The following is a 23,167-nucleotide window of genomic DNA, read 5'->3' as shown; positions in this document are numbered from 1 at the left end:
TCTAATTATGCTAATTTAAGTGAAGCACAAATCAAATATTTTTAAGCCGTGAGGTAGTGCCGGGTTGATTACTCAGTACCGATGAAGGAGAGAATGAGAAGGGGTTTTTAGTGGGTAGAGGTGTTAACATCTTGTCAACAACATAACCCGGGGGTGCATAGCGACACCGGGTATGCGCAATTGCATTTTCCCCTCCTCTCCAAAAAAAAGATCAAATTATATTACGTTATGACGCGTAGCTCAATGGTACCAAGTATCGCACTATATTTTCTCAATTCAGATAAATGGAAACAAAATATTTCATGTGAAATCATAAATTCCATTAATTTTATTCGTGTCATTAATAGAAGTGAATATATTTTTATCTGCGTTTTAACTGGAGCTAAGAACATATAGAATAAGCGTAAAATATTCTGGAAATACTAGGTATTTGAGAACGTCTCGGTGGTTGGTTTATCTTATCAGTTCCTGAATAATTTAAGCTGGTTGATCACGTGTAGCCTTCTATTCATATGACTGTGCAATTTTACATTGCGGGAAAAATTTAAATATTCTAGATTAATAAAAGATAAATGGTTATTATCATCCTATTATATGTGATTATTATTATATATTATATGAATATTTTCCACGAAAATAAACAAACAAAAAAAGAAGAGTAACCAAAAGATATAGATTTCAGAACATGTATGGTCAACGCAATAATAGGATTGATATCAATAACGAGCATTATTAGCTGCATTATATAAGTGTTTTCCTATTTGAAAACAATATTTAGAAGGATGAAACGTTGAAGATACCTAATATACTTCATTCTGTTTTAATCCGAAATAATCTCCATTTTGGAGAAAGGTTTTATGATTTATGTACAATTTTTTGTTGAATCATGTTCATAAATTTGTATAATTTATTGCAGAATAAGATCTACTGAAACATGTTGTAAATAAGATCACATTTATTAAAAGATTTTAAACTTCTGCATATTTTTATTATATTTTAATTACACATAAGAAAGGCCAATAATAAGATAAAAAGATATTTGTACATGTAAGGTAGTACAAATATAATTATTGTGAAACTTACATGGTATATGTAATATATGAAAAAGTAATGTACATTTGCCTGGATTATGTATTCACAACATCAAAACCATATATGTATACGCACTTTATAATAACAGTCTTTAACACTTAAACGACTTTGTTAATAAAACATAACTTCCATTCTTTCAATTACACCCTTTGGATGAGAATTATTCACGCTGAGCCTTACATATAATGTACTGTACATATATACAGAGACTCCTGCGCAAAGTGCCAATAGAATAGAAACTTTACTAATATTTATCACCTGTTCATGCTTCCAGAGCAACAGTTTCTTTTGTTCTTTCTTTCGTACGCTCTGCAAAACAAAAAGAAGGTAAATGAATGGATTAAATGTATTTTTCTAATAGAAGAATAAATCTAACATGACAGTATTTATTTGTGTATTACAGTATTGGTATTTATTTGTATATTATACAATGTATTTACCTATTTTCTTTTCTGGTAATTCCTCTGGTACTTCTGGTAATGTTACATCCTCTGGTACTTCTGGTAATGTTACATCCTCCGGTATTTCTGGTGCCTTTTCTTCAATTTCTGCCGCTAACAAAGCATCAAGCTCTGCTTCAACTTCACTCTCATCATTCTCTGTAAGTTCTCCAGACAATATTTCATTAATCTCCCTTTGTTTTTCAATTCCTTCCTTAGTCTCGTCCATAACTTTTTCAATTTCATCAATGGATAATAAATCATGTAGTTTCTTCAATGCAATATTACCCACTTTTAGGCCATTTACAACCTTCAACTCTATTTGTGCAAATTCTAAATCATGTACCATATGCTCAAGGTTCTCTAACTGTCCATCAGTCTTTGATAATATTTGTTCTTGGAATTTCTTTTTTCTTAGAAGAAGTAAAGCACGTCTGAAAAGATTTTATAACGTTTAACAAATGTGTCAAAGATATTTTAAAATTACAATAGACAAGAATTTAATACCTACTCTTTTTGTTTATTTTGTATAAGTTTTTTTGCGAGTAACCGTTCTTTTTCAAGACTTTGCTCCATTCTTCGTTGATATTGCTTGATTTTATCCCTAGTTTGTTTCAGTTGCTGTAAAAATGTTAGAAATCAGTCAATATGTGCCTGAAATAAAAATGGTTGAGGTTAGAAAATGTGTGAAACAACGTACTAAAATGGCCTTGTCCTGTTCGGTAACACGGCTCGGTGGCTTTTTCTTTGCAAAGAAAATACCCATTTCGTTCTAGATAATGTACAACTGTATTAATTAAACTATCATACGGAATTTGAAAGAAAACTCATGTCACGTTTGACACATCACTTAAGACACTGATAACGAAATCTATCATGGCTGGCGCCATATTTTCTGGTCGACTCTGGTCGATAGTTTTGTACTCGACTAGAATCCAAACTATATGGCGCGAAAGATATATGTATATAGATATGTATATTATTACTTATTTTATTTTATTGAAACTAAGCCTTTTATCATAAAATTTAATAATAAAATAACGGTACTATTGTTGTATATCGCTCAAGAATTAATTTTTTTTAAATTTAATTAGGCAAAGAAGCACAATAAACTTATAATTGATGAATTTGATATATTAAATATTTTAACTAATGTTTAAGAATAAATATCTTTATAGTATTTAGGAAGGAAGATTATCCAAAGAGATAAGGATATGATATGAGATTGAAAACAAGGAAAGAGAAAAACGACAAGACATTGGATTGAATTGAACAATGTCCATTATATTATATATTTTATTCCCACATACACACGGCACGTTGTGAACCTTTTCTTAAATATTAATAATATTATCATAATAATAATAATAATTATCATCATCATCATCCTTCTCGTTATCATCGCAATGATAATAATTTTAATAATAATAAGTAAACAATAATAAACATAATAATGTGAATTCATGAGATATATTTATATTTATGTATATATATTTATAATAAATCATATAGTAATAATCATCGTATTATAATATATATTTATATGTACAGAGGGGTACAATATTGTTATTCTTTATTAGTTTAATATTTATAATCGCAATATTATATTTATTTTCTGTCTGTATACATACACAATGAATTAGATTATCGGCCCTTTCTTACGCCACACATCTACGGCGGATAAATTCTCTCACTTTCTATCTTTTGTTGTCTATTTTATTTCGCTTTTGTTTTTTTATTTTTTATTTTTTTGCGTCTTGTTACTCTTTTCCGCTTAAATTTTAAGGACCATAATTTTCACCTTTTGACAGCACACAATGTCGCTATGCTCGAATATATTCGCGGTAGAAAAGAGCCGCAATTTTCGTACTTCTTCTTTTCTTCATTTTTTTAAATTTTTTTTATCTCTTTTCTTACATTTTTTTTATTCCTCCATCGAGAAAGGCGTCGTCGAGTTAATTCGAGCTATCCCGAATACGTAATCGATTATACATTTCTCTGAACGCGATCTCAATATAATCCGTGATCGTTTTGCTTTATCTTACAAAACATCCATTATAGTCTAGCCGCTTTTGGATAGAGAGTCGCGCGTTGTTCCTTCATATTTGTTATGGATGCCTGGAAATTTACCGAGGACTAAGCCACGCTTAATTCGAACAATTTTTATTGATTACAAGAAAAGATAAACGTGTCTCATTTGATTGCTCGTATTGTTTCACTTTTATTCATCGTTTATCTCTATTCCTTCTTCGTTTCTTTTATTTCTTTTTTTTGCGTTCGCGAACTACGAACACACAAAGAAACGCGCGGCTCTTTCGCCAGCAGCGCGCCTTTCATAAATATTCTGTACAATGTTATAATTATTATAAATCATCATTATATCTTATATAGAACCTTACCGTTATGTCATTATTATCGGTAGTGTAAAATTGAAACTTTTTACGTACTTATATAGATTAAACATTACCGTCTTCGTGGCGATTCCCGCCCGCAATCGTACTGTTTTTTTTTTTTTTTGCTTTTTAGTTTAATAATTATTTATTTACCATTTTCATTTAATCTGTTCTTTTTAATCGATACATAATCGTATAATTTAGTATGTCGCTATACGTATTGTAATCGTTTACGATTAGTAAGAATATGTAAAATCAGTGTTTCGTCTTAGTTCTTGGTTTTATTACTTTTTTTTTTTTCTTTTTTCTTTATGCTTGTTTAAATTCAATAAATCTCATTAAGCATCCACATAATTGTTTAATATACATGGAATTAAAAGTGATTTAATTATTGCTTGTTATATTGCAAGTTTTCTCATTGCAAGCTGTACCATACCGCCGAGCTTCCGTTTCGTTCTTTCATGCTATTCATCAATCTGCCTTTGCTTTGTATTTCTCACGAGGCGTCGTAAAAAATATTTTTAAAAACCTTCGCTCCGTTCTCTTACTACGTGTTTTAAACAGAAATTACTTAGATGGTTCCCTAAGTCGACAATGTGAATGACGAGACTCTAAGACTCTCCCTGTAATTCATAACATGCCGTGTACACAGAAAACACTCGGTATTCCTCGGTTGTTTCACGCGACAACAAAAATACAATATCACAAAACTAAGGACAACGATGAACGGGATCAAAGCGAGTGTGTTGAAATTCGTGGACTCTTTTTCACTTCTCACACATGCACACAACGATCACGATGCAGTTCTTTTATTTAACATTTTGATTGAAAAAAATCGATGAAAAATTGTTTCTCAGACTTGTTCTTTTTTGTTTATTTAAATATCTTCTTCTTTTTTATCTTACGGAAGAGACGAATTAAATTATTGTGCTCGTGTGCCGGTGTGTTCGAGAACGTTTGCGTGGTTGTTTTGTATCCGCGAAGAAAATTAATGAAAGAAATAATGACACAATTTATGGTATGAAAATATAGTTATCGTGAAACGATCGATCGATGGCAGCCAAAAGAAACGAAAAAGGAGGGAAGAATTTAGCAATTCTTCGAAAATTGATGATCGCAGTCATGATACAGCGTTAAAGCACGAAACAATTTTTAGATCTTATAGATCAACACGATATGTAAATTGGAAAACAAGCAATAAATATATATGCTTCGAAGCTAACTCGAACGAAATATTTACTTTTCCGCCTACAATTGCTACGGAGATCTCGAATATTCACAATTTCGAAGATAATTGTCGCGTTATCTATCGATTCGTATGATCGTTCTAAGAACGATCATCTAAAGTATAACAACTTATGCTTGACTGATTCGAACACACCCGTTGCGATGGGTAAGAGAATCGATCCGAGGAGCGAGAGGAACGGAAAGTTATATAATGGCCTTTATCGTGTTTTATTTTACGAGTTGCACAAACAGGTACCGATCGTTTGCGGTAAAACTAGAACAATGACATAATAAAACAAACGAAAAACGTGACGATAGTACAGAGAACAACGTACAATTGTATTAGAAAGTAACGCGAGTCAGTGCGGTTAAGTAATATTACAAAATTTAGCAACATTGAAAATACTCGCTCTATAATCGATTCGGTTGGCCCATGGAAAAGTGTATTCATCGAAATTGAACGTTTCTTAAATATTTCTTCAGATTATCCTTTCGTTAATAACGGCAATACGATATCGTCAAAATTTTCACACCCTAACTAATGCTTTTTAGAACACATGAAAATTGGATATCGATCAAATATTATATGTTTGATCGCTCAATCTTATCTCAACGATTAAAGCATAAAACCGGCTCAATAATTTTATATGAAAAGAAAAGAATGACACATATTGATATTAATGGGTATCGAATGAAAAAAAGAACTGGTATTCTTGCTGTACGATGGTTAGCAAAACTTCATCGAAGCTCGTGACTGTTATATCCTTGTTCTGCACGCAGGAAGAATATTAACAGATTACGTTTAACTGCTCATCCGAACGTGTGCACGTGTAATTACATGATTATATATACTTATTCATAATATTGTATGCTTTCCGTGCGTATATATATAATATATATAATATATATGATGTTATGTATATATATAATATGTAATTAAATATATATTATATATAATAATATATGTTACATATTATATATAATATATAATATATATTATATATTATATATATATATATATTGTATTATATATTATATATATATATCGTATGGGGTTATGTTCACATTTCATTAATCTGCGACTCGAAAAAATCCCCTGGACGTCTGGCTAAAAGTGAATTGTAACGCGAATCAGATTGACATTTCTTCTCGATTTTGCGAGAAAGCTTTCTTTCCTTTTTTTAAAAATGCGAGCACTCGTTCATATCGAACAGACGACACATGGAACAGAATAATTCTGATTGGTATTCGAGACGGACGACGATTTCTTCGAGCCGCGTTTCTCCTCGGTAGAAACTTGAAGTAAACGAAATCATCGGCTCAAAGACAATGATAACTGTACTCATAACACAACGGATTACCGCATCCTGACAAATAGAAAATGATAGTGGGACGCGTTAGAATAATACTATCCGATAATAACGCTGTTAATAGTAATCGAACGGTAGTAATTAATCGTTATTAAAATACAATATAAGTCAACAGAAAAAAAAACAAGGAAAAAAATAATATTAATAATAATAATAATAATAATAAACGAACGAGCTCTTTCGGGCCCGCATGTTCCCGTAATGCGCGAATAAAAATAATTCCTAAGTAGGATCCTTTAGCCTACGTCTTTGGCTGCGACGTTCCACTTAAAAAAGAACACTGATTTAGGCATCACGATCCCTATCAATCGATTATATTACAACTGACTTGAAACTCGACTAATCGAATCGTGTACCCGTTTAGAGCGTTTCTCTCTGTCTTCCAGTTAGCAAACGCGACTCGAACAGGCTTAAAAATCGAAATCGAAACTGTAGGTACTACGAGCAAGTTCAGAGGCAGTCAGTCAGCAGAGAAACGCTCCAACTTTTCGTGTCAGGTCGCAGCAACGATCTTTCTCGTACGCACGAAAACGTTGTTTCGAAAATTGTCTATCTATCTACGGACTTCTGCGAGTTCGTTTCATTCACCCTTTTTCTTTCTTCCTTTCGCACAGTTATTTTTTTTTTTTTTTTTGGCTCACAAACTCTCCCTCACTCTCTCCCCCTCTTTCTCTCGAACCACAGTCACATCGCACGCAGAGCGACGGGGGTTGTTTTCTTCGAAATATCGTGGCATCGTGTCCGCGTTTCCTTCGTATTTCCGTACAAGGTAAAACGCTTCGTATGTCATCTGTCGCCTGTCAGCTTTCATTTGAGAAAATCAAAAACAGAAATTCGCAGATTCGTGTCGCACAGCGAAATGTATGCTAAACTAGCCGTTCTAGGAAACATCAGCAGTCAAGAAATAGAGGGTGCGTAGAAAGTGATCGAAGGATCGATATCGACGAATCCGTGAGGCGAAGTGAAACTTTTCTTTTCCATTATCTTAATCGTTTGCCTTTGTTTTGTCCTGTGTAAGTATATTAGTGTATTGATTAATATGTGTAATTTATTGTTTGGACGAGATTAATTAACGTATATAATGCGTGTTTTCATTATGTTGATAATTGTATCGTGTATAATTGTTTCGAAGAGTATTTTTCTCGTTGTATCGTAAGAAAACTCGTGATTGAAAGTATCTATGCATGTGTCTGTGTATATGTGTTTATATTTGCATATAGAACAATTGTACGGATTAGAAAGTGATATAATTAAAAAGAGTGTTCGTAAAATCTAACATTTGAATCATTTGGGCCACTCTATTCGTCTGTTCCAAATATGGAACTGTTATATCGTTATCACTAATACAGACTGAACGTGAAACATTATTTCAGAATGATGAACGATCGTTTATGCGCGAGCAACTATCACTATTGGGTCAAGCGCAAACAGATTGAACTCTACGTGAACATTAGTGAACTGATGCTTGTTCAAGTCTGCATACTATCTTCCCTATAGTTGTATAATCACCTTCATACATTATACTTCCATTAATTGCAAACGGGTTAAATACGCTTGATTATGTTGAATTTGCTCGCAGTGGCATCTTCATTAAATTATTACTCGATATTGCTGTATTATCTACGAAATATCGTACAGTCGAACGACTTCGCAATTACATTTAACTCCGTCTACCGCGAGGTGGTCGAAGTTGAAAACGATTTAATTAACGAAAGACGAAAGTATAACAAAAAATCCTTTCAACGTGTGAAACAAACGAAACAGAATAATTTTGTTCGCCTTTTCATGCTTCCAGTAAAAAATAATTTTTACAATAACGATAATTCTGTAACGATAAAATGTACAATGGAAACATTATTTATAATCGCTACTTGCACTTAAGTACCGCTAAGACTTAAGTATTATAAAGTGTTTTATTATATTTCATTGCACTCAATTTCATATCATTGTACACATCGCACATACCTATCGCATGAAGATTTGTCAGTCGTGTACTATTAATTTCAATTTCACGGCTCAATCACGGAATGGCAATAATCGATTACTCACTTGATTAACATCTTCTTCGCACTCTCTTTACAATTGTGACCTCCATTTCCTTTCTCCTGTCCTTAGCTCACGCTGTGTGTATTTTATTTATATATATGTATATAATATATATTTTTCGATTATCGTATTTATTACTTATTATTTATACGCGTGTATATTTATATTTATATTTATATTTATACTTATATTTATATTTATATTTATATATATATATATATATATATATATACGTGTCAGTATTTGTATATGTGTGTATCATACGTGTACAATGTGGAAGTGTCGGTGTGAGCGTGTTAATCGCGCAATGAGTGATCGAGCTCGGTCGATGAACAAGCGGTCTTCTGAATTTTCTATATCATTATCATTTCCGTACACTTTTCTTCTCATGCTCAACCCTCGACAAAAATTCGCCAGGAAAAATAAATTCCCTCGTGTAAAAAATCGGAAGAGTATTGCAAAGTGAGAGAAGACTGGACTGCATCGAACAACGAGCTCGCCTCCCTCGCATTTCTTTGCCGTTTTTTTCTTTGTTCTCTTTCCTTCTTTCCTCTCATCTTTCTCCGCGTCTAGTCTTCCCAATCCTCATTCTACCCTCCTCAACACCGGTTGTACCCCCGCTCGACTCTCCTTTCACGATCATCGATGATGATCATCGAAAAATTGTTCAGTACAATAGTATATTAGCTTTTAAAACATCAATAACTATATATATGTACAAATGCATAAAACAATGTTTCAATATATCTGTTTATCTCCCATAATCCTCATATTTTTTTATTTTGTCTGCTTGCCACCTTAATCAGTTATTATATATATTTATATATATATAGTCATAATATATTTCTTGTCTTTCTTAATCGTTTTTATATTTATATTTATATATATATTTATATTTATATATATTTATATATATACTAGATGTAGATATAGACGTAATATTTCAATATTAATGTATTTCATATTTATAAATATAAACGCGTGGACTGTACTCACATATATATTTTGTTTCCTCTTGTTTCATTTTTATCCCCTCCTATGACTTGTCTTCCCTATTATATGTCTCGCGACACCTTTATCTTCTCCTTTCTTTTCTCTTCATCCTTTTTGTATTAACTCGCTTGTATATTGATCGCATTTTAGTTTGTTTTGTCTAATTAATAATTGATCGTAGATCTCTTTCGAATATGTATATATATATATTTATATATTTATATATAATTCTCTTTTTCAGAGGATTCTCGTTGAAAGTCGCCTAGGTTCCTGCCGCAACATCCTCGGTTCGTTCGTAAAAGAACGACGAAACAATTTAAATAAATAAGTTTGAAATTAATTCTAAGATACTTACACATTGCTCAAAAATAATAATAACTATCACATTACTTCGTTAATCACGCTTCAACAAAATTGCTGCCATTCAAATCCAAAATGAACGGTGAACATTAATTATACAGTTTAAAACGTTAAACGCAATAAATGATCAGGAACCCAAGATTCTTTCGGCACACCATTCACCTTAACTGCGAAAAGTTACAACTTGTACACTTAATTATGACTGTTTGCTCTTCTTCTATTTCTTCATTTGTATGTGTATATGCTTTCTACATTTCCTTATTTTGCCCATCCTCTGCGATCTCGCGCGTCAGCGTGCCTTAAACCTACATACGACGAATCTTGTTATATTTTACGTTCTTTGAGCTGGTGCTTATGTTCTCGTGTATTTCTCTTCTTTTCTTTTTCTCCACTTTTCTTCTCCGTGCAATGTCCAACTCTCCGTCTATTTGAACAATTAGCGCAGCTCCGTGATACATGAAGCGCTCGACGCGTCTATTTAACGCTCACTTAACTCATTTTTCTCCCACCGGATCCAATGAACATAACAAAAGAATAAAGGCAACAGAAAATGCCTGTGAAGCTATGAGCATGGAGCGTTTCTCTCTGTCTTTTTCGCTTGATTATGTCGCATTTCATTCACAAAACCTCCGTAATTTCGCATAACTTTGAAAAAGAAACCTTGTTAGAATCGAAACGAAAAAATCAGGAATAGAACATCGTCGAAGAAACGCTCGTTTCTGCGTACTCGTCTCTTGCATCCGTTTGAAAACAGCATCGTTCTATACATGGTGTACGGTCTACCGATAAAATATCAATCTCTTTTTTCATAGTGTGTGTGTGTGTACGTGTTTCCTTTTGCTGTTTGACTTTTCTCATATCTCGAATTATTAGTTGCCTGGATAATAACAGTTTTGGCCCGATGCATATACCTTTACCTCTTTTGCACGCGTTTATCGTTAGTCCTGGGGCGTAACGAAGCAGCTACCATTTTGTTTCGCTTGCAAGAAGTCGGCTTTATGGCGTCGAAAATACACGCGACCGCAGTTCGTTTTACAGTACGTTTTTCTCGTCCAGGAGTGGTGACTCATTCACGTTCCGCTTTCTCATATTCCATTTTCTTTTGTTGAGAACGAGCGAGGATCACCCGTCACGCGTGTACGCGTCACGAACTTAAGAATTCATGTAAGTTTATCCGCGATATAGATTAGTCGTGTATATTATTATTATTATTAGTTTCTCTTTTTTTTCTTGTTCATTATTTGCCATTTTTATCCTTTGTGGTCATGACGAAGTATTGCTAACGTTCGTAAGAATTGACTCGTTTTGTTCATTCGTTCCTCTTCATCCTTTCTTTCCTTTCTTCAACATCTTTTTCATCATGCGCATGCATACCCGCGCACAGGAAAACAAAATGGCCGCCGTTCGACGTGACACGCGTCCCAATTTAAAGTCATCCTTCTTCTTCAATGTTTCTTTTTTTTTGTTCTTTGTTTTACCCTGTTATTGAATACAATAATAACCGTACCTAGAATTGTCGCACGTATATCCATTGTTTTTGTAATAATTATAATTAATTTATCGCTCGTTGACTCTCACTCAATTCAATAATTCAATATTGACAAATTCAATAATAGTAATTAATAGTATCGTATGAAAACAGTTTTTGATCAGCGATATCAACAAAATCCGATAGTCCAAAATATATAGTCCGCGGAATGAGTTTTTGCACGTCGACGGTTTCTTTGTTTTATTTTTTCTTTTTTATTTGTCCCCTTCAGAAGCAGGGAGGTTCGAGCGTCGCAATGCCCTTCGAGCCCCTAAATCGAACTTTCCTCGAGGGCTGGGTTAAATTTTATAAAACATACGTGCGTTAAAAAACAAAACGAATGTAATGACACCTCCCTGTTTACCGAACGATATTACACGCATTTAACCTAGATCAATTACGAATAATTGAATGGAGTATCCCTATTCGGGCCATTTGTCCGTCTAATTAGGGAAATACTTCGAAGCGCGAAAGAACGCAAGGATTTTTTGGTGTTTAGTCATTCCGCGAGTAAGGCTATGTTCCGCAATTTAACGATTTCTCGCGTTTGCGCCAGTCCGTATAAACTTTCCAATTTCCTTCCTTTTCTAAACATCTTTTAATTCGCAAAATGACATTTTCAGGTGACCGTGTTCGTAAATCTTAAAGATTTAATGACTTTCTTTCTCTCGCTCTCGTACGCACGTATCGTCACGTTCTCTCCCATTCTTTCTCACACGCATCCGGGTTATATAGAAACGCACAATATCGCTTCATGTCCAAATATCATTCTTATTGCACGCGTTACTTTCACTTCTGCTTTTACTTATGCAATGGCGCATCAGATTGGCGATTCGCAATCTCGCCTTCAACTAACGCACTGTACATATACGGACGCGCGGTATAATAACTGAATACACGCATATGTGTAGATATATATTTTGTTTTTCTTTTAATGCATCTTATTTCGTGTAACTTGATGGTTTGCATATAGTTCTTCCTGATGTAGCGTGGGTATGTGTGTGTATATATATTTATATATTTCTTCTTGTATGTGTATATAGGCATGTGTGTTAAGATAATTCCTTTAAAAAGCCGCCGGCGCGTGTCACAGCATACATTATATTTGTGTTCGGAGTGTCTATGTCTCTGTGTGGAACATATGTATAGTTTGAGCGTGTACGTAGAAGTGTATGTAAAAGATATTTTATATACGTTTACTGTGAGCTTGTGTGAAATGCGTGTCGGTGAACATTGCTTGTGTTTCCTTTGCAGGCTCCTTTATAGGATCATGCGTTATAGTAAATCAACGATACAATAATTCGCGTACGCGTAATATGCATGTATGTACCGAAGTTAATGCAAGTAATCGATTGGACAGCTATACAATGGCCGATTAAATTCAACGATTATCGTTTCGGCATTGGATGAGACCAGACTTTCGACGCGATACAACGCTTGGGACCTAGCGTTCTCTTACTCGATTTCGCGACCCTGTATATGTAATGTTCTCTCATTCTCTTCCTCTATCGAAAACCGTTCTTTGCGCTAGATGACTACATCTTATTTTCTTATCAACACGCATCATCTTAAAAGCAGGTCGTATTCTCCCATTCTTTCTCCTTTCCTCATTATTTCTTCTTTTTTCTCTCTTTCTTCGTCTAACTTACATAGAGCCTCGCGAGTTTCAATCCGTCCATCTCGCTTCGCAGCCCCCGCGTTTTTCTTCCTTTCTTTCTTTTTTTTTCCTTTCCTTTTATCCATCGCACGATAAGCAATGCAAACAGCGACACGTTATCCGTGTAACACGCGTGTCTAGGTCTATGTACGCAACCTCACCCTCCTCTTGCTCTTTCCGTGCTTTATTCGTCCTCTTTTCTCCCTCGTTGCACACCCGGGAAAAGGGAAAAGTGCTTCGACGATACCACGCCGGGGCGAGCGAGAAGTGTCATTCCGGCATTCAGTCGGCAAAGAGCACGCTGAGAAGTGGCGGATACGCGCGCGCAAGAAACAAAGAAAAAGGGCGAAGCGCACTCTTGGCCTGCCTAGCGTCCTCGTTGTTTCGTATCCTAAATCCCCCCCCTCCCCCCCACCCGGACTAACCATTCACACTTCCGTGGCGGGTGTTCCTTCGTGCTGTCGACTCGCGCTCCTCGAAAAATTCCTTACACGCCTTTTGTATTTTTGCTCTTTTATTTTTTTATTATTAACTCCGCTTCTACACGACTAAAAAAACTCGAAAGCCCAACACAGAGACGCTCTCTTCCCGGGTGCGAACGTATGTTATGCGTATAATAATTATATTTTTATTATTTATATTTATATTTATATATTTGTATTTATATTCATATTTATATCTATATTTATATTTGTATTTTGTATTTGTATTTATATATATACACACACACACACACACTTACATATATATATGTGTATGTATATATATATATATATATGTATATATGTATATTGCGCACGCGTACACGCGCGAGCTAACACGGTGCATGGCTTTTCATCCTCTTCTTGTTCTTGTTAATCAATTAGAAAAAAAAGTCGCCATAACGTTATACAATAATAACCAGTAATTATAATAATATTCGTATGTAAGTTGGTATTCTTCCGCCATTTTTTCGTTTGCCTTAAATGCTAAGGATCCATACGTTTTATCGTCTAATATTTATCAATTATTTATATATATATATTTATATATATATTTATATATTTATATATATAATATTTATATATATTCTAGACTTAGTCACTTAATTATTTAGCAATTAATAATATTAATTTAATTCATTATTATTATTATTATATTATTCTTTATTAATGTCGGAGAAAGGGCATTAATACGCAGTTTCGGCCACATCTATCTTTACGCAGCTTTTGCCCATCCTGTTTCCCTTACTTTCTGCTTTCTTATCTTTCTTTACCACGTCGCTCTTCTCGCAAACTTTCTGGACGTGTACCGCGATCTATAAATTTATACATTTTCCCGCATTTTTGTTTCGCATCCTCCTCCTTAGATTCCTTCTTCCTATTTTTTAGATTTTTTTCAAATTTCTATTAGCTTCCTTGTGTCTTCTTCACGCCTTCAATTTTGTTTTTTTTTCTTTTACGTTCGTTGGAAAGTAGCCGTTATTTCCGTTCAATCGTCGCCGTTGTTGCGGTCGATCAATCGCCGTTGCAAAGTCGAGGCCTCCTTCTGAGTAGAAACTATTATCTTCCTATCTAAATCGCGATTTTCCGATGTATTAGTTGTGATAGTACGCATCCAGTTCCGTCCAAAGTTCGTTCATCGTGGTGAATTTTTCCAAGGCATTTACATCGTTCACTGTACCGTCAGTCAACCGTGCTGCGTTCTGCCCTCTCGTCCATCCTGACGAAAAAAAAAATCGTAGTTTGTTAGCGAGGGATTGCGATACGTAAGCCACAATCTTTGTGAAATCAGCGCAAGCGGAACGTGTTACTGTTGGAGTGCTTAAAAGTGAATGGAAATAGATGAAATGTAAAGTAAGATCCTTTCGCCAATCATACTTTATACAATGTAATATATGAATCATAGTCCAATATAATCATTTATTTATATTTTAAGAAATTTAATCTGAAGTTAGTAAATGATAATGTAGATAAGAATTTAATCACGAAAGTATCTTAATCATTTAGCATCCTATTATTCGTATACTCGTTACAGTAGGAGAATTAATATTATGAATATTTCATGTGGCACACTAAGTGGAAACTTACGGTGAACCGGTAAGGAAACCTAGGGTTTCTGTTATATTCATTTTTGGTGAACGTGTTTGCGTTTGCTACAGAAAGATGAAAGTATTTCGTTACCGTATTCGTACGATAATGCGCTATATTTGAGAAAAACAACAGGAAATGTTACAATATTTCAAATGTAGTTAACTGAATTAATGTTTCATAAGAAAGATGATGAAATGGCTTATAACTATCTACTATTTGTGGAATAATTATGTACAATTCAGAAACATTTAATTTTAATATTATACAGATTTCATTACCGTACAACTACTTTTTTCAAATTAAGAAGATCTATTACGTATTAAATATTAGGTAACATGAAACGCCTAAATAGAAAGATTTAAAATGCAAGCGAACGTGACTACGTACCTGTTATTAGGTCTTAACAAGGCTCAATGGTAGCCATTAGTGAACGCCGCTGGTATTAGAGGACCCTAAAATACGAAGAAAAAAATTTTGTCGAGATTCATATATGATGGTTTTAAGGACAGGAACTTATTTATTTTTCTATGTTATTTAAGATGGTGCAAAAAGATCGTTTCAACTACGTGCAATTGCGATACTTGATCATGAAAGGTTGCATCGTTCGATTATAAAATTTTGTCCAAATGATGAAAAGGAGAGATAAGAATTAAAAGGGAAAAAATAAAATACAAAAACATGATATTGGCAAACTGAGAAGCTCGGCAATCGAAACCGATTTGTAATCGAAGTTACAGCAACGTAAGTTGCAAGTCCTAACAAAAGAGAAGGAAAGGAACTTGTACCGTACTCTCGAATCCCTCGACTCTTCTTTGTTTTTTCTTTTATTCAAATATCATTTCTAAAGTACACTGAATGGATAGAAGAATTACCACAGATAAATTTCATAATTTTGTTAGAATGGGTTAGCTGCTAGAAAATTTTTTCGTTTAATCCTACTCGGTCGGTACGAAAAGTTTCATTAAAATCTATTCTGACCCTTTTAACGGGCAAATAAAAGGTTTTATGCGAATATCAATTATATCAGACATCTAGTTACCAGTGTACAATATACAATGGTAATTTTTTATTTCCTTCTAATGTCTGAAATTTCTTTTGTTATTTCGAATGTTATAGAATGTAATAGTAAGATATTCCTCAAAGAAGCAATATCATCGAATCTAGAATGTAAAATAAGAAATATCGTAATTTAATATAATCAGAAAATACCCGGGATCGATGAATTACTATTGGATAATATAAAAAATAAAGTGCAATTAAATTTATCAATTATTACATTCTGAGCACTTTTTAATAAAAAAAAAAAAAAAATCAGAAACAGTACAAATATTTGCCGATATAGAAAGATAGTAGAAACTATTATTTGTAAACAGATCCAGGTGTCAAGTAGTATAAGTCAACCACTGACGACTATCGCAAATTCTAAAATTGACACGACGATCTAAAGTCAACTTTCTACAATTTATTTGATTATTCTCTAAGTAATGCAGTCCTCAAAGTATATTTATATATACACATATTGGATGCAGCGCAATCTAGTATTAATTAACTAGTAACACATTTCCTTTAGTTTCTCTAACAGTTTTTCATTTACCTATTAAGTTTCTTCTTGTATATCATAAAACTCTTATAAAAGTCTGCATTACTTATTGGATAGTCTACCATCTCTATCTCCCCTTTATTGTCTTCAAAATGAACTTAAAATCTTCCATATTCCCAATTTCGTTGTTATAATCAATCCATATCACGCGATATCGCGATTTCCTTTTCAAACCTCGATTTCCAATATAATTGCGACTAAACCCAGCATGAATAATCCCACGGGGCCCTAGGTCTGCGCGAAGAAGGATAGTAGAATGGACTTACGGGACTGTAGTTGAGCGGGGCACGGGATACGGCGATCGCAGGGAACGCGGTCGTAGGGGGCTGCGGACTAGCTGCGGCCTGGACGTAGCTGGCGACTGCAGAGTCCGCGGCTGCGGCGGCTGCTGCGGCTGCGGCGCTTGAACTATACATGTCGATGGGGCCCGGTGAATTAGCCGCAGGAAATGATCGGCCCTGTGGCCCACCGTGGCCACCGGCCGCGTGCGGCGACGCCGGCGGAAATCCGGCCTGCGCTGCGGCCGCTTGGTAGTTGTTCATCACTGCAACGAATGTGCCCGTCATTTTTCAATATTCCCCAATGCGCTGCCACGGCCTCAACCGGCTAAGCAATTAGCTGTGCTGCTGGTGTGTCCTCGTCGAGCACGAAACGGTAACCAAGTGCTTCGCGAGTAAAAACATAAGGTCAAGTGAAAGAGAGTGTTTCTTGAAAGAGAGTATATGTACGTGTCTTTTTCTTCAAGAAGTCTGTTAGAAGTCTGTTCAAGGCTGGTACAACCGATGAGTAAGTAGATTGGTTGAGTAGGGATTGTTTTAAAGAAAATTGATGCGGTCAAATGAGATATCATGTGAATTAAGTGTGAAACGATTTGAAAGCAGAGTAAGTCAGCTGTTCTTGTAACTTTCATTTCTTTTGAAAAACTAACCGGATTCGTCAGTTTACTAGCTCATTTGCAGAAGATCCGCGGTGAAATGCATGTAAATTTTTTTATTTTTGTTTATTGTAATGTAGTATCGAAATATTTCTGATTGATGTAGAAAGGTGAAACAACTATGCGCGGCTATGGGCATTATGTTTGTAGTATTTAGCTTGAACATATATGGAAGGAACATATTTTACACACATATAGGAAATATACGGTAAAGAAGAAATTTGTAAGATACCTAGAAGCGAAGATATGTACTTATTATATGAAATTAAACATCGAACAGATTAAATTCTTAAGTCGAACACGAAAACTCCAATTACTTTTATGATAATAATCCCAATAAACATTATACATGTTTTTGTAACAGCAAGCTAGAAAAACAAACACGTTGATTAACACATACATAAGTATTCATAAAAGCTAAATAATTCCCTTGTTCCAAAGATTTTACGCTCTTCAGATGTTAATAACGACATTACTATATTATTGCTTATATCAGTATACCTATTACCGGGAAGCTTATCGAAACTAGTATGTCTTTTTAACATCGCTAACAAACACGCCTTACAATATAAACAACAAAATCACGCAATCAACATCACGACAACTTGCGTTTCTGTACATGTGTATATCTCGCAGTATAAGGAATATCTCAATTAACAAGCGACATGTTCGTATAAAAATAAATTTGTACCTTTTAGAAAAGGAGAAGAAAAAATAAAGGAAACGTTTTCATTTCCTCGTTATATCAGTGAACGAGGGCGAATTCGTAATAGACATCGAATAAAACACGTGAACACTGGTACAACACAAAACAGATACACATACAAAGAGAGAGGGAGAGAGAGAGAGAGAGAGAGAATAGTACAGAAACGTCGCCAGTTACGGAGACAAATAATCGAGATACATATAAAACGTGAAAGAAGCAAATAAGGAGATACTCAATAAGCGGATTACAAGACACCTTTGCGCGTAATGGAACAACAGAAAACCATCGGAGCTGCAGAGTATGGATACAATGTACTATACACGTCGCTAAGACAAGAAACGCAATCGCACGAGCCAGTAACAGCGACCAACGCATAAACAGATATCGTCGAGCACGTGCGATTTAGCTCTAGAGTGATTCGACTGTTCATAATGTGGCGGATTTTCTTCTCAAGAGGAACGATTTCGTTTCTGACTTGCGTTCTTTTCGCGTTTTTGCTATATCTCTCGCATTCACGTTAGTACGGTATTAGTTCAGGGCAAAATAGAACATGCTATAAAACGAAGAAAATTGAGATAAAATAAAATAAATAAAGAAACAAAAAAAAAGAATGTAAAAGACCAGCGCTCGCATTCTACGATAGGAGGAAGGATTTCACATTCCAGAATAAAGGGGATAACGAAAGTCGAGCAAACAGCAATTGATTTATAGAATAATAGCCACTCGAAAGGCAAAACGGAACTAGTACAGTGACACCAATGCACAACGATCTCGACAATACTTAATTGGCCAGAAGTACACGGGCAACGATCCGCTCGAGTCTCTCGAAATAACGAGGGAAACGAAAGGAGACCACTATCACGCGTTCCGATTTCGAGGACATCGCGGTTTATTCATCAGCTGTATACGTGTTCCTCTTCGTATTAGCAGCTACCACGTCTGACAAACTAAAATATACCCTGGCATTGAATGCCCTAGGTCCAGAGGTTTCAGGGAATAAATTGCCAACTTGTCATCCACGCATCGGCTCGAAAAGCTGCGTTCCAGTCTCGAGTCTTCTGTACCAACCGGCCGAGCGAAACAACGAAAGAGATTAATGTACGCGACCAGAGAATCGCACGTATCTTTTCTCAATACCAACCACACACTCCATGGCATACTCAATTTTCCAACACTACACTTAAAACCTAAAATCAAGACTATTTTCTCCATTCCATGGTTATCACTTCAATTACCATATACGATTGCTCACGATAGTGATTGAATATTTATCATAAAAAATTCGTATTCATATTTAGTATTCATATTGATATATAGCAAGAATAACCATCTTAAATATACATATAATTAGTGTCGAAACTGATTCCACTGAATATTTAGACTTATTATTACAATAGATAATTAAGTAATTAAATATTTTTGTGATTTTTGCAAGTGTTTGATTAATTTCGTGAGCAACTGTATATACAAAAAATACAATGACGACCATCTCGAAGGAGAAAGAAGAAAAAAAAGAGCAAGGGAAGATGAATCACTACGAGATTGCGCAACGTAGCTACGACACGGAGGACTAGGTATAATTCGAAGACAAAGATGACGAAGAGATTCCAGACAGAGGGTGGAAGAGGAACGCGAAGAATTCGAAACTCGCGAGGACGAAAAGAACGAGGAAAGGGGCAGAGTATGACAAACCGAAAATGCTCGATGTACAATCTAAAACCCTATTCAGCTTTTAAACTCTTGACAATGGCGACCAGTTAGAAAGTTTTCTACTGGTGGCTGGATTTGTCGATGCGGAGTGCGAGGGATGGTGGGGGTGGGTCGAGCACGATTCAAAAGTTTGATTTATTTGAGAGGAGATTGCGAATAGCACAGGAGCCGACAGGATCAGGACAGATTTTGCGATCGGTGGGAGAGAAAAGGGGGAAAGAAGGAGGAGGAATAAAAAAATAAAAGGGTTGAAGTCGGTGTATTTGCTGTCGGCATCCAGCCGTCCCACATGTGTGACATTTTTCAGAATTCCTTGCTGTCTGGGTTGCTTCGCCACCCGCTCGACCTCGCACCATTCACAAGCTAAGAAGAAAGTCCTTTCACTGGCATGGGTCGTGAAAAGTGCTCTGAACCGTGACCATTTTCGAGAAATTAGCACGGATTCTTGGTAAAGAATTCTGCAGAAAATTGCAGTAGGATTTTTTCTTGCTCGTTTAGAGAAACGACTTTCTTGGGAAACGCTGTGCACCTGATTTATTCTGTCTGATAGAACATTTCGAATGCTTAATTATTTATTGGGAGATGTTGTTATTTTGTACTGGACGTATTTCATTTAAAAATAAACAAATGAAGGATGGCTGTTCAATTTATTAGTTATGATAGTTGCTAATACTTCTTAACTTCTTAACAAATAGAAATCATCTTCAAATCGAATAATCATGCACAAGATCATCCCAGAAAACGAAAGAATCCACGACATAAAAAATCATGCATTTATACGACAACTGACTGTATATCCATATACCGATCGAAGAATCCGAGCGTGGAGTATCCTCGAACGGGGAAACGCTCAACGGAGGATAATCATATTCACGGTTCAAACTTCAGGAAGCTTAGCAAGTAGGTATGACTCACTGGTTCGAGCTTGTTCACTAATCAAAGTATACGAAGAAGTCGAAGCAGCTTCGTAATTTGCCATTAAGACGTAATGCAAAGCTTGTTTCTGTTAAAGCTCGAGAATCGAATCACGAAAGAGAATTGAATTACACGAGTTCCAAGCCTCGTTGTAAGCTGCGTCGTAATACCGGATTCCGTCTAGCTATATCGTAACGTCTCGATCTAACAATCACGAAGACCTCGTGCTAAGAAGCAGAGCTGATATCGTTGTTATTCTCTTCCTTCCTTTCTCTTGCTCTTTCTTTCTCTCTCTCTCTCTCTCCCCCTCCCTCCCTCTTTCTCTCTTCTACCATTACTGCCTTTCGTTATATCGCGTGACTCGATAATGAAAACTATCAAGAATCGGAAATCGTGCGCCGTTCCCAGCGAACCTATTGTCCGTGCATTTTGATATATATAATATATAATACATATTATATCTGCATATAGTATATGATGCGCAGATAAATATAAACCTCGAGACTCTTTAACGATGCGAGACAAATTAAGAAAGCGGTAGTAGGATCGAAGCCGAAAAGAATGGTAAACTTTTAGACGTACCAGAAAGGGCTTGCGTGAGCAAGGGCGTGTTGTTGTTGGGGGTGAGCTGCCCGTTGGTAAGATCCACTGAAACATAAAACTCTGATCACAACTGTTCCGTACATCAAGACTATACGCGATATCGTACGCTCTCGCTACTCTCGTTTACTGCCACTCAGCAGAGAGTAAGAGAAGGGTATGTAATACTGTCTGTAGCTGATTAAAGAAGAGAGAGTTTAAAAAAAAAAAGAAAAAAAAAGAAAAGATGAAAGAAGAAGTAGAGAGACATCTGTGTGACGCCAAAGTGACGGTCGAAAGAAAGACAGAAACGTGATTTTTCCGTGTGTGTTGCTTTGTCGTTGATCTTCTCTGTACGTTGTGCGACGATCGGGCGAGCACGTTTTCCTCTTGCGTCGTGACACTTTCGCGATCCCCGGATTAAACGTTCTCTCCTTTCTTTCGTTCTTTAGCCTTGCTACAGACCTTTGCTACTCTGGTCCAACTGGAACCCGAGTCAACGTTTACTATGCTCGCAAACTCGTCGTTAATCTCGTTATTTTGGACGAATCACAACGATTACGTTTGAACACGTAAAGCGTGGTCAAATCATCGTCCACTATAAACCATGTATTTAGGCATCCCTTTCCCTTTCATCCGTGCTGCGTTACGCGATATTTACCTGGGAATATTCCACGTGCTCGCAATCGTACGAGTAACCGAATATCGCACTCTCACGTTCGAAGATTCGTAAAATATTTGCCGCGTGATAATAGAACCTACGGCTATCAATTGTCGCACGGGTTACGACAGCAGCCCCGTCTCGTCGATTGGACGCATCTCACCGCGCTGTTATTTCTTGCTTACGGGACCGACGAAGGCAGAAATGTATGAATCGCGATCGATGACGTGAACAGAAACGCTCCAGCCTCCAAAAACGTTTAGTGGCTGGAAATGTGAAACTATCAACGAAACGTTTGCGTTTCATGGCGCCGAAAAACCGTAATGATAATGATCGATATTTTGCGAGAACGTGAAAAAAAAAGAAGCGGTTGAAAGGAGAGACAGATGTACAAAGAGAAATAGAGGCGCGAAGACAAACGGACAGACAGAGAGGGGAAAAAGGCGTGCTTTTTTCCACAGTCCAAAGTGAATGTCGACTTCATACATTTCTTCCGGAGTGCAGTCCGTTGGACGTGTTGCATCGGTGTCTCCGTATATGCGCGGCTTGCGTTCTCGCTTCCGGTTCCGTGGTAGAACACTGCCGGCACTCCTGACATTAATAAAGAACAAGAAGAAAGCTGAGAATGTAGGCAAAAAAAACAAAAAAACGGGGACGAATAAATAAAAATAATCTTGGTAAAAAATTTGCTGCTGAGATTGTACGAGATAAAAGAGAGAAAAATACCGTTGGCATGGTGAGTTTATTTAGCTGCTTTTTTTTGGCGAAACAGCGACAACGTGGCGATTTAGTTATACGTGGTTTATGTAAGAAGAAAATCAAAAAGTATGAGTTTTCATCTTTATGAAACGTTAATAAAATTGATTGATTTGGTTGTCTAAAAA

At 35.7% G+C, this 23,167-nt stretch overlaps 2 protein-coding genes across 6 annotated transcripts in view; both read right to left on the bottom strand.

Moving 5' to 3' along the window:
• Positions 1-935: 935 nt before the first annotated feature.
• LOC100649248 (charged multivesicular body protein 6) lies at positions 936-2,444 on the bottom strand. Its single transcript, XM_003393497.4, has 4 exons — positions 2,233-2,444; positions 2,044-2,153; positions 1,533-1,966; positions 936-1,401 (listed from the first exon to the last, which is right to left on the bottom strand). The coding sequence occupies exons 1-4, from the start codon at positions 2,296-2,298 to the stop codon at positions 1,355-1,357; spliced, it is 657 nt and encodes a 218-aa protein (XP_003393545.2). The 5' UTR covers positions 2,299-2,444; the 3' UTR covers positions 936-1,354.
• A 351-nt stretch (positions 2,445-2,795) lies between these two features.
• LOC100650714 (RNA-binding protein Musashi homolog Rbp6) overlaps positions 2,796-23,167 on the bottom strand; it is a 777,530-nt gene continuing 757,158 nt past the window's right edge. For 2 of the 5 annotated variants that reach the window (XM_048412610.1, XM_048412623.1), the window contains 5 exons: positions 22,770-22,874; positions 21,626-21,691; positions 17,045-17,322; positions 15,566-15,630; positions 2,796-14,807 (listed from right to left, as the gene is read on the bottom strand). In XM_048412610.1, the coding sequence (XP_048268567.1) occupies positions 15,589-15,630; positions 17,045-17,322; positions 21,626-21,691; positions 22,770-22,874 (491 nt within the window). In that variant the 3' untranslated portion in view covers positions 2,796-14,807; positions 15,566-15,588. The remainder of the gene's footprint in view (positions 14,808-15,565; positions 15,631-17,044; positions 17,323-21,625; positions 21,692-22,769; positions 22,875-23,167) is intronic. The other 3 variants (XM_048412611.1, XM_048412613.1, XM_048412616.1) reach the window with 2 other exon arrangements.

The sequence above is a fragment of the Bombus terrestris genome, chromosome 2 (genome assembly GCF_910591885.1).
Source record: "Bombus terrestris chromosome 2, iyBomTerr1.2, whole genome shotgun sequence".
Lineage (NCBI taxonomy): Eukaryota > Metazoa > Arthropoda > Insecta > Hymenoptera > Apidae > Bombus > Bombus terrestris.
Note: the sequence above shows the minus strand (reverse complement) of the source record. Positions and strands in the feature narration are given on the sequence as shown.